General features: G+C 43.9%; 1 protein-coding gene across 1 annotated transcript in view; it reads left to right on the top strand.

The window, feature by feature from the left end:
- Positions 1 to 12,042, top strand: part of cckbra (cholecystokinin B receptor a) — a 33,829-nt gene extending 21,787 nt beyond the window's left edge. The window contains exons 3-5 of the mRNA XM_084574610.1: positions 2,468 to 2,729; positions 9,198 to 9,325; positions 10,088 to 12,042. Coding sequence (XP_084430736.1) covers positions 2,468 to 2,729; positions 9,198 to 9,325; positions 10,088 to 10,665 — 968 coding nt within the window. The 3' untranslated portion in view covers positions 10,666 to 12,042. The remainder of the gene's footprint in view (positions 1 to 2,467; positions 2,730 to 9,197; positions 9,326 to 10,087) is intronic.
- Positions 12,043 to 16,684: the final 4,642 nt, after the last annotated feature.

The following is a 16,684-nucleotide window of genomic DNA, read 5'->3' on the forward strand; positions in this document are numbered from 1 at the left end:
TCTTTCGTAGCTTTACAGATTTGTCAGGAGAATTTCATCTTCCACCCTCTCATCTTTTTCGATATTTTCAAAGTAGACACTGAGCTAAAGCTTTGTTTCCAGTTTTTCCTTCCTCACCACAGAGTCTACAGTGGGAGGAGCTTCTAAACCACGACCCACTTCAGAAGTCACTCATTTCTAAAGTTTACAATGAAATTCTGTCTTTTGATTGGTCAGACTTAAGAGTCCCTGGGTTTCTGAGGTGTTGCATTCAGATTTCAATTCCAAAGCTAGGGGGGTTGCCATTTGAATTGGTAAGTACTAAAAAAGTAACTAAAGGTAACGAGTAACTAAAAAAGTAACTATAATCTCAAAGTAACTAAAAAAGTAACTTAATTGTCAAAGTAACTTGAAAAAGTAACTAAAATCTCAAAGTAACTAAAAAGTAACTCAAATCTCAAAGTAACTGAAAAAGTAATTTAAGAGTAACTGAAAAAGTAACTAAAAGTACAAAGTAACTGAAAAAGTCACTAATATTCCGTCTGGTGGTCCTGCACTTTGGACTGAAGGAGCTTCTCTGGCTCCTGATGTCAGTGTGCAGAGGGTGGCTGGCATTGTCCAGGATACCCATGATGACTCACACCTAGCAACGGGTTCAACCACACCTCCTCACTAAGATCAGAGTTTCTGTCCATTCCTTGCTCAGAGTTCTCTAAGAATTTCCCGGAATCACTCCTAAGCTAAGACTCCTAGCTAGGAATCTTTAGGCTAAGTTAGGAGCTCTCTGAGAAGATTCTCAGAATCTTTAGGAATACGGGCCCTGATGTTTTGTCCTGTTTCTGCAGGACGAAGACAATACCACCCATAATGCTCTCTCTCTCTTTCTCTCTAGGTTGCCTTCCTTGCATTTGTCGTTTTCAAAAATGATTCAGATTGATATAACAACGCTTATCACAACAGAAAGGAGCAAAGTTTTTATTGCTGCACTGCAGGAGAGATCACCATCAAAGGACAAAGTGAGATTGTTTTTGACTAACCTAGAGCATCCCACCACTCAAAATATTATTCCTGTAAATTGAATTGGGTGCTCGCAGAAGTATGCATAATGACTTCCTCTCTTGAATGATGATATAACACTGTGGTGGAGACAGGATACGTTCTTCCGCGGTGAGGGAACAATGATTGGGGGATTAATGTGTGACAGAAATGCTGGATTGAGGATGCTGCTTCCCGGCGACAGAGGATCAGTGTGGGGAATTTGTTCCTGCGGGAGAGGGCCGGGGGGTGGGCTTCTTTATGGGGTAAATTAATGCTATTTGTCTCACCCTGACTCACCTTCGGTACGCAGGATATGCGCTGACTGATCTTGCACCCCTACCGCAGAATATGCATATTCATACAGGGTGTGCAAACACAGCTTGTCCTCAGGCTGTCAAACATTTATCCTCTGTTAATCCCTATAAATCCAGCATTCTTGGAAAGCAGAAATTCTAGCATGACATTGACAAGATTATATACTGTATACATTAAATAATAGTGCCTTCGTCTTTTCAGTCTGATGTGAAAGGAGTTTGTCCTTTACTTGTTTTTTTAACTGGGAGCTTCTTGTATAGCAAGGGTGTGTCCTTCTGCACCGTAATCTCTTTTGTAAACAGCCGTGTTAGTTAGGAAGTGTTTAATTAGTTACAGTCAATTTGTTTGTATCATAAATGGATGCACTTTTATTTTGGGGTTTGAGATCAACCCCTCCCAGGAGTTAGTAGAGGCAAAAAGGTAGCAAGTATATGTTTAATATATGTGTTTACAACCTGAAAAAAAAAGAGAGGTAATTGCAGGTATTGTTCAATTCTGCGAAACCCCAGTATATGCTCATTGTTCTATTTTCAGTGCCGACATTTATTAAAAAATCATTATCTGTGCCATTGAGAAAACAGGAAATGAAGAAACAAATGATGTCCGTTCAGCTGCAGCGTTCAGTCACAAAAAGATTTCCAATAAACGGGCGCGTCCTCAAAAAGGATTCCACCGTCGTCCTTCTTCTTTATCCTGTTTTTTCCCTCAAGGACGAGCTCCTGGTCCTGGCTCCCGAGAGCCTTCAAGTCGGAGGACTGGAGCGATGTGTGATCAAACAGAGAGAGAGAGGCAGTAAAATAATGGAAGAAGGCTGTAGGTTGTAGCGACGGACGTTTATATCCACAGGCACCTATTACTATTGACTACCACAGCTTTGATGGATTATTGTTTGGATAGGATTGTTTTATCCTTGAAGTAGCAGCAGGAGAAATCTTGTGGATGGTCCAAAAGGATTTTCTTTTTCCCTCAGGGGAACATGGATGTAGACTACGAATCAGTTATTGAGTATAAGAAGTCAAGGGATCACCCGTATTTGAAATTATCTACTGGGGACCATGAATATCATGAATAACAATATCATGTCTGGATGCAGCAGCTCCGTAAATGTTTTCTCGCTGTCTTCTCTCTCCTCCAGGCGTCTCCGTCAGCATCTCCACTTTCAGCCTGGTGGCCATCGCCATCGAGCGGTACAGCGCCATCTGCAACCCTCTGAAGTCCCGCGCGTGGCAGACCCGGTCCCACGCCTACCGCGTCATCGCCACCACCTGGGCGGTGTCGCTTGTAATCATGGTGCCCTATCCGGTGTTCAGCGTCATCAGGACTTTCCCGAGGGGCAACAATACGGTGGGACGCATGTGTCGCCTGGACTGGCCCAGTCAGCAAGCTGAGCAGGCCTGGTAAGTGCAGCACGGGGAAACTCTCAGGCATTTATCAGACAATCAGACATTCCTCCGATGTGATTTTAATCATAGAAGAAACCCTGTATTGGCGCCATGACAACTCGTTGGGCGACAAGTAATTACCTCTGTCATTCTGAAGGGACAGCACAGTCTGTGAAAGTCGAGATTTCATGTGACGCTCATTTGCCGGACGTGCCTCCACAGCCACGACATGGATAAGTGAGCAGAGGTGAAAGTGAATTGAACACAGTATGCTCTGCTTTGCCCTGGAGTGTGTGGAGAAACTCTGATTTTCATTCACAGTAATTGAGTAATTTACATATGGGTTACCAGTAGCTTCATTTCTGAAGCGGCGCAATCAGGCCACTTTCTGCTGATTGCTCACAGCTGGAAACGAAGTCACATGCTGATTGGGTCATTTTGGTAATATGGGATCAGATACCCTGCTTCAAACCTTTGGCTTCTCATTACTCACAGAGCTGCCAATTGGAGTAGGCTAGGGTTTGAAATTGTGCTACCTAATCCACGTCTTTGACAGAGAAATGCTCTAACATAAAAAGAAGAATATGTAAAGCCAGTTATTTGGGATAAATATGCATTTTACCATCAACAGAAGACACAATAGTCTTAGCGTAGTGAACCACGGCTCTGAACCCAGTCGAAAGAAGTAAAGAAATGTGCCGCTAGGGTGAGACAAACTTGTTTCTAAATATCAGGTTCATAGACAGATCTTACTCTTGAACCCAGGATGCAATGCGTGTTAACGCTACCACAGGAATGTGGTCAAATGCGGCGTAGACCACCTCCAAATGTGGCCTGAAATCAGATCCATCAAACGCATCCTCAATGTATTCTGGGTGTGTTGACGCCTATATTTTAAGCTGGCCACTGGCGATCAGATTACGCAAAGAATAAGGTCTGAACAGGACCAGAGAGTGTTTGTCTCTGAGTGTGGGAAGGTGATTCCATCAAAGCTTCGCTTACTTCAGTGTGTTTATGTGTTCATGGGTAAATGACATGAGTGTGGGCCATTCTTAAAGCTACGGGACGCTTTATTTGTTTTCGCACAAATAAATGTGCCTACAAAATAATAAAAAGGTGGCCTTAAAGAGAGTTGTGCAAGTTCACATTTCACAAGATGCTTTGGACTTTTAGTTTTGTTGATTTTTTAGTCAAAAGGTACAGGTCACAGAGGTCATGTCATATTTTTATTTAATTGGGAACCCATTCTCTCTAGCTGCTTTTAGAAACAGAAATTACAGGAATGAAAACAGAATAACGTCTTGATTTTGAGTTTCCGTCTTCCTAGTTAGAAATTCATATCAGACCTTATCGAAATAGGGTTAGGGTTAGGGTGTGGAGTCTTTCCGATGGGAACTGCAAAGATCTGCAGGGCCAGTCTTATCGTTTGGATGAGCTTCATGCAGTGATGGACAGAAGAGTGACGTAGTTATACGCGACACCTGAGCACTGTGGAGTTGAATTTGTTGACAACAAAATACCTGCAATTGGTTGTAGGACTATCCAATTGCCTGCAGAGGTATTTTATTGCCTGTATCAGTTGAAACATGCTCCATAATGAAATCCAAATGTGTAGAATATAAGTCTGTCTAGGTTCCGAGAACTATTTCTACCTAATGTGTAGAAACTGTTGAAAAAAAGATTTTTATTGCAAGGTATCACCGCTGTAAACACTGTCAAGACCAGACCTTTGGCGTATTTTCTGTCTGGCCGGGAAGATGTACGAGAGAGATAAAAAAGTAAAGGTAATGATGGCGAGACGGCTCTTAAATACCTGTCATTTTAGAAAGTGAGCCTGTGGGCAGACGTTGGAAAGGTGTCTACAGATGAGGTGGACTGAAGAGTGAAGGAAATCGTTACGGGAGAGGTGAGGCTGTTGAGGCTTAATTAGAGACGGCGTGAAATGGATCTGTTTTCTAGCTCAGCGGGGGTCGTAGCAGAGGATAAAAAAAGACATAGGAGAAGTAAAAGAAAGTAGAAACTACATCATTAGACAGATAATGTGTCTGCCCTCGGTATTACCATTTTGCCATCCTTTTAAATTAATGTGATTGTTTGCTGAGAAGGAGCGAAGAGCAAAGCGTAGGGAAAAGGTCAGGGGAGAAGTGATTATTGCACATGGGTTAGGAAATTCATCCATCCATCTACATGCCAGCTGAGGATCAATGAAATGCTTTTTCAATAAAGCGCTCCCCTGATGGGAGGTTATTCACAGACAAGGCGTGTTAGAACGTCTGTTGATAAACTACTCTGATAGTTTTTCTTAGACGTGTCTAACTTTTGCTGAAGTTCAACAAGCCTCACTGGGAGAGAGGAGGCAGTGGGAGACCAGTTAATTAGTCTGCTCGGTGAGGAGAAGGAGGAGGAGGAAGAAAATGGAGGCGTAGATGTCAAAAGTTCCTGTGTCACAGAGTACCTTTCAAGTTTTAATCCGTCGACACCTATCGTGACCTTCTTCTAAACCACACCAAGGTGAGCGGTTAAAAACCCGGCGATGGCACCTTCTCCATCGGCCTCAAAGAAAAGGGCACCTAATGCAGCAGTTACCGCGACACAAAAGACACAGAAAATGAGCCAATCTTGTCAAATCAAGTCTAATTTATTGAAGAAAATCAACCAACAATGCTGGATAAGTTTCAGTATGATGATTTGCTGTAAAGAGAGGGCTGTTATTGATGCGGGAGTATCTGTGAGTCCTCCACTTCACAGACGGGGTCGATCATTTTTGTATTATCAGTAGACTCGCCTTCTTTAGGTCTATTACGGCTCCACGATGGTTTCTGAATCAGAATTAATAAAATGCTGGGTTAAAATGAGTTTTTGCATGCTCTGACTCCACGACTGAGAGGCCAAACTCAAACAACACAATTTAGTAAGCCTCCTTTTCCTCATCACCAAGCCAGATTATTTCTCCTTCCGCCTAATTGAAAATGACAAACAGCCTCACTAAAATTCTCCACTGCAACGTTGCCCAATTTGATGCAACAAATGTAAACCTCTCTGCGCTATAGGTGTGGAAATGAAGGGAAATTAAAAAAACGTGAAACATCTGCATGCCGCTTTCTTCCATGATTGATGTGGGCCAAACCCTGGTTGAATCGCGTTGCGTTCAGGTGACGTGGAAGCAGTCCAAAGACGTCTCTATGAATATTCAGCATGTTCACGTGTTCCTCTGTTTCGGCTCCATCTGGGCTTCCACCGATATCCGCTGCTGCATTTTCTTTAAATGCCGTTTCTTTCCACACCGTTCATTTCCACGCCGCTTTAGCCGTCGGGGCAGGTTTTCTTCAGCATCAAACGGCCAGCTGTTTTTTTATTTATTTATTTATTTATTCGTATTCAGGCGAAAGAAAGGCGCTGCGAGGCGTTCAGAGAGTTGACCAGCAAGACATTAGAATATCAGAGAACGAATGCCGTCGCTTTTATGCGCTGACTGATGTGAGCCGCAGACACCGGTGCTTAAGAAGAGCGTTCCCTCATTACGACCAATTTAAAAGGAAGGCTGTGGATTGGTAAAGATTTCCACTGATCAAAGTGACATCTGTTATCTGCTGCTTCTTTCTAGATTTGTTTTACATTAATTGGGCCCTCCTCCCAGTCCTCCTCCTCTCTTTTATCGCTCTCACAGCTTTATTTCTCAGCTACAGATCATGACAGAGGCTTTTGAGTTTTACACGCTGCTCATAAATTCCTCTCTCTCTCTCTCTCAAGGTTTGTTTTTTTTGCACTATACTCACTTTATAACTTTGCCTTTGATGTGTCATCAATCCTTGCACCCGAGGGAGCCACAATTGTTATTCTTTGTGTGCGAGAACGTCTGATCAGAAAACATATCCTGTTTCAAATGCCATGGATCTATTACTGCTCTTAAACAGAGTACTGTCTGAGGTCCTGTTGTTACCAACAGTCAATATGCACACTGTCAACATGTCAATGGAAAAGTTGCGTTGAAAACTTTCCGTGTGTTAAACAGGATGCCTGCCTGCCTTCTTCAACAATGTGCTGCAGTGTTAGATGTGCAGGAAGTAACTGGTTCGACAGGTCCAACTGGCTCCTATCATCCTGCGGACTAGGGAGACCTTGGGTTGGAAATGACATTGTGTGACTCTGGCTGCACATCAAACGAGTAACGCCGTGTAGTTTGTGTAAAGTGTTTTCCGCTGATGCTGAGCAGAGTAGTTTGCATGTAGCTATCAGTGGCTGGTGTTCCTTGTCATGCTGTGTAATTATCAGTGCTGGCGTTGGTTTTGCCCCCTGCGGGATAGAGTGTGACTTTAATTTGACTTACATCAGCCAATGGGGAACTCCGGTGCCTTCGGCGTCTCCTCCAGGGCTGCAGCTTGAAGCCATGATTGAAGACGAGCAGTGTAGCCAAGAGGCAAAAATTAAGTACCAAAAACTGCAGTTCCTCAAATGGCCGCTTGAGGCTTGCTCCAAGAGCGAGTCAATCCCCATAGACCTTCATTAAAGTTTGCAGCCTGGTACAAAATTGTTTTGCTAATTTCTCCAGCGGTCAATGGTTTGATCTGGATGTGGAGCTTGAAACAAGTCTATTGTTCGCTGCTCATCTCTACTGCAGGCCTGTTAGGATACAGAGCTCACACTTTTCCAGATGAACTGCCAGATTGCATAATGGTTTTGAGGAGAAAAAGGTGGATCAGTGTTAATTTAGTCACTGAAAACTATGAAGAATATTCACCCGAGCCCACGAATGAACTTAAGGTGCTTTCCTTTCCTTTCTGTCCTCTCTGTCTGAAAGCGTTTATCCCTTAGGTTGTTTTGTTTGCTCTGGTGTGAACACGACAATCGACTCTTTTCAGAAACAAATGATCCAATCTGAGCCCAGTTAGAAAGGATTGTCTCAGACCAAATTCAGTAACTTCCCGGGGCGTAGATACAGAGCACTGTTCCAATAACCGCACAACAGCAATCGATGCCAGCGCTCATATGATGCTCCATTTTCGATTCAATAACTATTTTTTTCTGCAATTTTTTTCTCTGAAGAAATGGATTTATGAATGAAAGTCATATAGTAAAAGGAAAACAGGTGCAAATTACATACCAAAATATCATAAAGTGAAAATAGAGATGTCCTAAATCCTTCAACAGGTTAGAGATCAGCAATAATCTGAGTATTTATCAACTGAATCACTGCCTCGTTGTTGACAGTGAATGTACACTCCTGGAGTGACAGCTGTCAAAAGTCGCCCACTTGTGCTCACTTATCACACCGGCTTCACCGAGATGTGAGATAAAGATCCAGCTATCCAGCGCTTTCAATTATTCATGTGACAGCACGTCAGCGAGCGACGCGAGCAGAGCTGCCGGGAGTCTCAAAAACCTGCTTCATTTCAGTCAGACATCTTGCAGGTGAGACACACCTCTGCTGTTTTTTGCCGCCGGGAGGATACGCCAGCATTTTTGTTGAGGCTGTCTGTTTGAATCACATCCAGGCCGCCCTGCCACAACACATGTCGGGTTTTGTATATTACTTCTGAGTAATACACAAATTGCTGTGACAGGAGATAAAATATCACAGGGAAAGCACTAAAGGAAAGCTGAGATCGATGTTCTCTTTTCTTAACGCAAATTTAAGGATTCAAATACGCAGAATAATTTGAGAATCACACACATATTCTGTATAAATAACTAGGTATCCATGTCAGACCTGCTTTTTTATTAGCATTAGCCCCTTACCTGAATAAAACTGAAACTGATTAAAGTTGATTTACACTGAAATATGTTAAAATCATTGTATTTGACTAGAGGCATAAGATACGTTTTTATACAGACGACACAACTCTTTTCCAGTTAAATCTTAATGCAGGTTACAGTTCTTCCTGCTGCATGCTAATGTAGCTGAGGCTTAAGCGTCATGCAGTCTGATTTTTGAATGTCAGCTTTCACTGAACAAACTCTGCAAGCAATCATCACGTCCTGTTCTTTCACGCTACTGCCCGTCCACCTCAGTGGAATAAGTACTATGTGAAAAAAGTAGACTGGTTCAACAAGAAGAGAGCTGCATGTTATCTTTCTTTAAAAAAAAAACACCTCTTGCCAAAGCTGCGGAAACATATAAAATATGTAGATATATGCAAACGTTGCATCAGCAAGAAAGTGGTAAATAAACAATCTGAAAAGAGAGAGTAGCAAATGTAAAAACGGGTTAAACCGCAGGGTGCTGGGAAGACCGAGCGCCCGCGGGGGGAAGCTGCAGAGCTGGACCAGGATGATGTTGTACCTTTTGCCAGATAGCATGGGGGTAAAAAGAGCTGTCGGGGGGTGACAACCATCTGCAGGCCCTCTAGCACGGCTCCAGCACATGTATCCGGGGAAACTGTTTGCTAAGTTCTCTAGCAAGTCTCCCAGCTAGTTGATTCAGATGTGACATTTTCCCCTCTGTTTTTATTTTACAGCACTTTCTCTCTTTCCATTATTTTTCAGGTACGTGCTGCTGATGTTCACTCTGTTCTTCGTCCCGGGAGTGGTGATGATTATAGCCTATGGTCTGATCTCCAGGGAGCTCTACCGAGGCATGCAGTTTGAAATGGACCAGAGCAAAGAGACCACTGGTGAGATCCGCTATAAATCCACTTCGAACTGCGAAAGGCTTCTAGTTTACGTAGCTTTGATTTATAGCTGTGGTGAAAATACCTATTTCGCTTCCTATAAGCCGTCATCAACAAAGGGAGATTTTTTTTTTTAGCTTTGCCTCAAGGAGACGATGACATATTTTGTCCTTACCTACAGGTTCTGCATCTGTTACGTCCAAAAATATACCGCTTCCCACTTCTCCTAATACCCCGTCTACTTCGTTTCCTGCCAGTGCGCAACATATCTGTTTCTTTACAGCTGATACTCAGGTGCAGATTAACTGTGCGCGTCAGAGCACCAGTTTCCATGGCGTCGAGCCTCGTGTGTGTGATTCACCAAGGTTGAGACCATGTGAAATGTCCTTCGGAAGTGACTGTAACCGAAGCGCTAAACATAGTTTTTCATTACATTTGTGATGCAGCAAATTAAGAGATATCATCCCTGAAGGTTAGTCACAGTTTTATTCTTTTAATAGTTTGCATCATTCTAAATTCCCCCTTAACACGGACTCTCCTTGACCAACATAATAAAAATTGTTGAGGACTTCAATTTCCACCTGCCTTGTTTATTATGGCTTGACTACAGTCGTTCAATATATTTTAGTCAAGAGATTTTAACATTAGGGGTTCCACAAGGCTCAATTCTTGGTCCTATGCTTTTTAGTTTGCTAAATATTCCCACTTGGCAAGTAGATGTGATGAACAACCCTAAACCACGTTCTTTCTGATTATTCTCCACAGGCCAGAAGAATGGCGTAGGCAGAGCTGCAGCAGCGGTGAATGATGACGATGATGGCTGCTACGTGCAGGTGTCCAAAAAGCCAGCCTCTTCTGTGGAGCTCCCCACCCTCTCCGCCTCGTCGGGCGCCACCCAAGCCAAGACCGAGCGTGCCCGCAGCAACACCTCCGAGGCCAAGCTGCAGGCCAAGAAGCGAGTCATCCGCATGCTGATGGTGATTGTAGCCCTTTTCTTCATCTGCTGGATGCCCCTGTATTCAGTCAACACCTGGAAGGCCTTTGATCTGAGGTCTGCTGCAAGAGCTCTCTCAGGAGCTCCCATCTCCTTCATCCACCTGCTGTCGTACACCTCGGCCTGCGTCAACCCCATCATTTACTGCTTCATGAACACGCGCTTCCGCAAGGCCCTGATCTCCACCTTCGCCTGCTGCTGCCACAACCGCCTCTGCCGCAAGTGCTGCTGGTACAGGAGGAGGGAGGGAGGAGAAGACGGCGTCACTGCCACCTCCATGGGCACGTCCATGGCAACCTCCATGTCAAAGTTCAGCTACACCACCGTCAGCACCACCGGCACATGCTGAGCCTCGCGCAGAGCCGGCTTGTCGCATCAGTGGCTGTCGGGCAGCGGTTACTGTGCGTACCATCTGTTTTTTTTGTTTTTTTTTTCAATCTTCTGTTTGTCACTCTGCAGCCTAATAAGCTTTGAGTCATGTGCTGAGTAATGTTCCTGCCCCGTGTTTGGAGGCCTCCTTAAAAGGTCTCCTTCAAATTCTGTGTGCATGGTTGCAAAATGGGAGGCGGGGGAGACGAAACTCTATTTCAGTTTAGTGACATCCGTTTAATCCTGTTTAATTTTGGCAGCATCCGCTTTGTCGCATCCTGAAGAAAACATCAAGTGCCTGTTGCTCTTTGTGTGGCTTCGTTTTGTCATGATGCTTCGTTCAGTAGCTGGGGTGGACATCGGAAAGTCCTGTGTACATATAAATACTGTCTGTGTGTGTTCTGTGTGTGCCAAAGGTAAATGTTCTGACAGAGAAACACTGTCGAACAACTAAGACTCATTAACTTGTGAATAAGAACGGATTTTATTCATTTTGTTTCATCTTTATTCATTCAGGTATTTATCTCTCTTTCGTTCTTCTGTTGGTCTACCAAGCATTTATTTGGTTTCACCGTTATGATTGATTGATTATTTTCGTATCTTATTTATTATTCATCTTGCTCGAATGCTAATTTTGTTCACGGAGCGTCAGGAAGACAGAAAAAAAGTCCTCAGCCGAAGCAGAATTCAGTGCTTTAAAACCATATATCAAGACGTGACTGCCAGAATTAAGGTGAATGGACATTTGTCTAATAGGACATATTGGACGAGGCTCTTTCTGTCTGTATTATATGTGATATGAAAGGTATGATTCGTATTAAAGCTGGGGGATATCGTCAAAAGGGAATCTGAGCTGAGTGTTGAGATTTTAGACGAAGAACGGTGTAAAAAAAAAAAAATGTCTTTGACAAGAACGAGACATGAATCACGGTGGAGACAAAGGAAGAACAGCAGGGTATGGACTGTGTGATGGAATTACTCTAGACAACTGTTTGTTCAGTGTTGTATTGTACTCTGTACGCTGTTTTGTCCACAACTGAAAAATCAATTAAAGAAAATATCTTTAGAAAAAGATGCCCAGAGTCCAGAGCATTTTTTTGTTTTCTACAGATTTTGTGTATTTTCCTTATTTTTCTTCCTCTGTGTTCTTCCTGATTATGATTGGTTCCTCTCTGTGTGTTCCTCCCTCATCAGTTTCACCTGTTTCTCATCAACCCCTCTGTTCATGTGTGTGTATATAAAGTCCTGCCTTTCCCGTTAACAACTCGTCTGCGCAGTCGTTTCCTCGTGTTTCGCTTCAGTTTCTTGTGCTTTCCTTGCCTTCTGAGTTTAGTTTTTGTGTTTCTCCTCCTTCCCTGCAGCTCTATTTTTTTGTTCCATTTTGAAGTCAGCGTTAAACTGAACTTCATTATTTCACGCAGTCTGGCTTCCTCGTGTGCATGTCTGCATTTGGGTCCTGCCTCCTCGCCGTTCAGCGCATCAATGAACTCAACTTACTGTGACAAATCTTTTTGGTTTAGTTTAGGTCCTGCAACAAAAATACGCCGGTGTGCATGAACCCTGCTGCAAAGTGACCCTTTTTTATGGGTTATGACTTACACTGCCTGGCCAAAATAAAAGTCCTATTGGATAATTACTGCATGGGTGACTATCTTTCAGCTGGCAACAAGTTATTTAACCCCAACTGATGCAATGAGTAGCTTCTCATTTCTTGAACAACCATGTCTAAAGACATTATTTATGTATCACCACATTTCCTGCAGGAATCCACTGACAACCCTAAATTATTCTGGATGTTTTTGACTCTTTTCCTGCATTGCTCTAAATTAAAGCTGATAAGGCAGGTGCACCCTTTCATAAACATCTAAGGACTCAAATGGTATTCTCTGGCGTGCATGAATAAAGAGAGCCCGGTGAATAGAATGAGGCGCTTTGCTTGAGCCACCCTGCGGAACCGAGGGGTGTGGTTTCGGAATTTAAATCTGCAGTCGGTTCTGCTGCAAATGTATGCTGAATACTAATGCGGGCCGTATCATTACAGAGGGACGGGGGAATTAGAAGAGGAGGTGGAGATAGTCAGTCCGGTGGAAGGCTGATTGCGGCTTCTCGTTGCTCTCCCTTGCCCCTCGCTTCAAATGGCACGGAGGAGTGCTTTAGTCGAACTCACCTTTTCTGCTCAATTATCTCTGTGATGTCTTTCATGGCCTTCTCTGTGCCTTCCACTGCAGCGCCGCCAATTACTCCAAGCATTGCCTAAGTACAAAGCGCCCGTTTTTTACCGGCTCAGTCTAACGAGGTGTTTCTCGGGGACCCTCTCCTGCGGAGTAAATTGCACGCCCTCGCTGAGCCGGCGACAAATGGCCGCGCTAACGTGCCACATGTGAGCCGTCAGGTCTTTGATAATAACAACAAACTGGATTTGGAAGAGCCTTTGCACAAAGCGTGTGTTCAAATGGTGCTAAAATAAGAAGAATCAACAACAATAGACAACAAATGTAGAATAATAGCAGTAAAAAAGACTTAAATTTAGATCAAAGGGGAGAATACGCTCTCTGGCAGCTGCTGTTCCTGGGCTTTAAAGGAAACGAGGGGGGTTACTGCGGGTGATGACCAAGGATGCATCGCATGGTTCATGTCCTTATCAGTTAGTGCATCCAACTCAACAAATATCCAACAAACATGACCAAAAATAAGTCAGTTTTGTTTCACTGGTCTCATTTCTCCAACGACAGACCTTCTCTCTTTCTGTGACTGATCACATTGTCCATTCACAAATAATATTTTCACATGATTCATGGCTAAATTCATGAATTCAATCAATTATACCAAAATATGGACATGATATTGTTGCAGTGAATAATTTAACACTGCTTTAATAGAAATTCAGATTGCATCGTGTTGGCCTCTGAGGCACAGGAATAACCTTATTTGTGTTAAGCAGTGTGATGTAATGCTTTTGTCCTACATACTGTGTGTGTGTGTGTGTGTGTGTGGACAGCTTTGTGCTGTCACATATCGTCACTTTCAAGTTTGGGCCCTCTTCTCGTCCTCCCTGTCGCTCGGTACGCGGAGTCCCCGCCGCCCCCAGCACACCCACCCACCACCCAGCTTTTTGTCCGTCGCGGTGCAGAGGCGTATGAATACATGAATGACAACGGCGCGTGGGTGACGGCTGAGATCTGCAGGCGAGCTCCGTCCGAGGGCAGTTCACAGGCAGCGAGTTCAACAGCTGAGATCTAAAAATCCCCGACAGAGATTTGCTGGTGATCACTTCGCAACCTGCACTCTCTTTGTGTGTGTGTGTGTGTGTGTGTGTGTGCCTTTGCAATTAAGGCTGGAGACAGTGAATGATGCACCGGAGAACCTTGAGGATTTATTTCACCGTTTCCTCTTTCCTCTTCCAGTAACGCGCATATCTGAGATGAACCCGTAGTCCAATGAAACACAAGAAGTTATGTACTGTAAGTGACCACAGGAGATTATGAATAATGAAAGAAAGGCTTCTGGTACTGTTGGCTTTGTTTTGTACCTCGCTGATTAGATTAGCAACCATGTGAAATAAATCTATCAGGTCATTTGCATTATGGATGAACACGGCAATAACTTCCAGCTCACATTTATCACTGAAGGCTGAGATAAGAGGCTCCCAGACAAAGCTAGATGAACTTATGGACCTATTGGACACCAGGGATAGAACCAACACCCACCTCCTATGGGGTGAGGGGAGGGGCCTCTGTGAATTTGGAGGCTCCATCCTGCAGGGGAGTGTCATTGCTATGGGGTGGGGGTGCCTGGTCTGGTCTAGGTGGGTGCTACGTGTCTAAGTAACATCCACATGAATGAATGCCAGGTCCAAAAGTTTCCCAGCAGAACATCGAATTGTCTCAAGATGGTCACTTCTCCTGTCGGTGGTCATAATGTTGTGGTTTCTCTCTCTAAAATCTGAATTAACCTCTCTCATCGTCGAGTGTATTTCCTGGAAATCCTCACAGGCTACCGTGGGACCTCTGCTCAACAAGTGTGAATGTCTCACAGGACAAAAAGCGCGGCCGTCTCGAAGTAAAAACGTCCCTTCAGGGGTGAGAAATCCAATTCTGACCCTTTTCCCCTGAACAATGCCTGACGCAAATTGAAAGTGAAATGAGTCCGAGTCACGGCTCTACCTTCCTCAACGTGAAACCCATCAGTTCTGCTCCAGGCGGCACATGAGCAAACATCATTTGACTCTTTAGTTCTGCACATAACGCGTGGAACAAATTTCAGCCATCTCAGAAGTGAGGGCTCTTTCCTCCGTGCATGTCTGAGCGGTGAAATCATCTCCACAAACACCGAGAAACAAACTCGGATGGATAATTTGCTCTTTAAGCTTCTCATTATGATTTTACCCTCGGTTAACACAGAAGGATTTTTCCTTTTAATCGAGAGATTACCAGCTCTGAGGAGACTCCGCACACCTTGAGCTTACAAGCTTAAAAAAATCGATTTTCTTAGCTGCCGAAAAAGTTACACAATCCTCCATCAGCGCTGACGGAGCAGCCGTAAGTAAATTAGCAGAAGTTGTTTCTCAGTTATTTATAACGGCTTCCTGGAGGACGGGTAAAATGAGCCTCTGATGGATTTTTCTTTCTGCAGAATAATTCATAATTGCAAAGAGCAATTTTTGTAGTTTTTCACCTTCGGGCTCGTGCAGGATGAAATATTTAGCTGAGCAGGTTCTGCACCTGCTTGGTTAAGTTGTCTCAGAGAGCTAGCTCTCATCTGTTCCTTTTCATGTTTGAAATAGTTTTTTTTTTTTTTTTGCACAGCCTTCCTCCTCAAAGGCTAGAGAAAGATGTTCTTTTCAAGGCGCTCCTTAGCACCTTCTGAGGCCGTGTTTTAAGTGTTCATATGTGTGTCAGGGTACAACGGGCTCTGCAGAGGACTGTCGAGGCGTAGGACAGACCCAGTGAGGAGGTGATGAAATTGCGAATCTCAGGTCCATGCAGGAAATCACATCTTATCAATGTTTCTTGTCGCACTGGGGAAGTAAAACATATAAGAAGTCTTCTGAAAAGAGAGTGATCTAAGGTTTGTGGTGCGTTCCGTATATTCTGCACAACGTCAGCCTTTCGTCTTTTATTATGTCAGGTTGGAAAGACCTCATAGCGTCCCAGATCTGCAGCTTTAGAAAAGCCGTGTCAATTGGGCACAATATGACTCCGCTGTGAAGTGGCTGCTGAGAGACGGGGCCGAGAAGTGTGGACTTTTCAAACGCCAGCCAGACGGCGGTAATGAAAGGAGCAGGTCGACTTGAACCCTGAGGTGTGAAGTCGTTAAAACGTTCGACATGTTTGACTCGAAACATACCTAGACTCATACCTGATACGACGGAGTAACGCCGCGAGACGTCGTGAGAAACTCCACGGCGATGTGGCTGCGAGGATTATGTTGTTTCAGTGTTGGTATGGTAACAAGGATTCAATATTATAATGTTTAGAAAACAGCTCCTTTTGGGCGTAGAAACCTGACTCCTTGACCCCCACGACCCTCTCCTCTGCTTTGACCCCCAGCCTTCCCTCTCTGCTCCCACCACTTAAAAATATCACACACAAAGGCCAGACCTCCAAGAAGTCCATCAGCGGTGCAGCTGGGAAAAAAAAAATTTATGTGATCGTTCTCGTAGATTCTCATGTGGCACTTAAATGAAATATACTTTACTTAGGTCAGATTTTCCAAAACAGCTGAGTTGGCGACAAATCACCAGATAATTTCTCCAAAACTGCCCTTTCTTGACCTTTTATTAGAGTCCCACCATCTGACTGATCGGGCTCATGTTTCTTGGGAAGCATCTGCGCATCATGTCAGTTTCATGTTTGTTTTAGTTTCTGCCCACAGCAGATTGAGACGATTCACAACAATAAAGCGACGGCACAGACTCTATAGGGTCCTACTCCTTTCTGGTCAGACCCTTAAAACCATGTTTTCCTGTTTTCCTACTAAATAAACTCCCCAGAGTTAGT

The sequence above is a fragment of the Chelon labrosus genome, assembly GCF_963514085.1.
Source record: "Chelon labrosus genome assembly, chromosome: 24".
In the NCBI taxonomy this organism is placed as follows: Eukaryota; Metazoa; Chordata; class Actinopteri; order Mugiliformes; family Mugilidae; genus Chelon; species Chelon labrosus.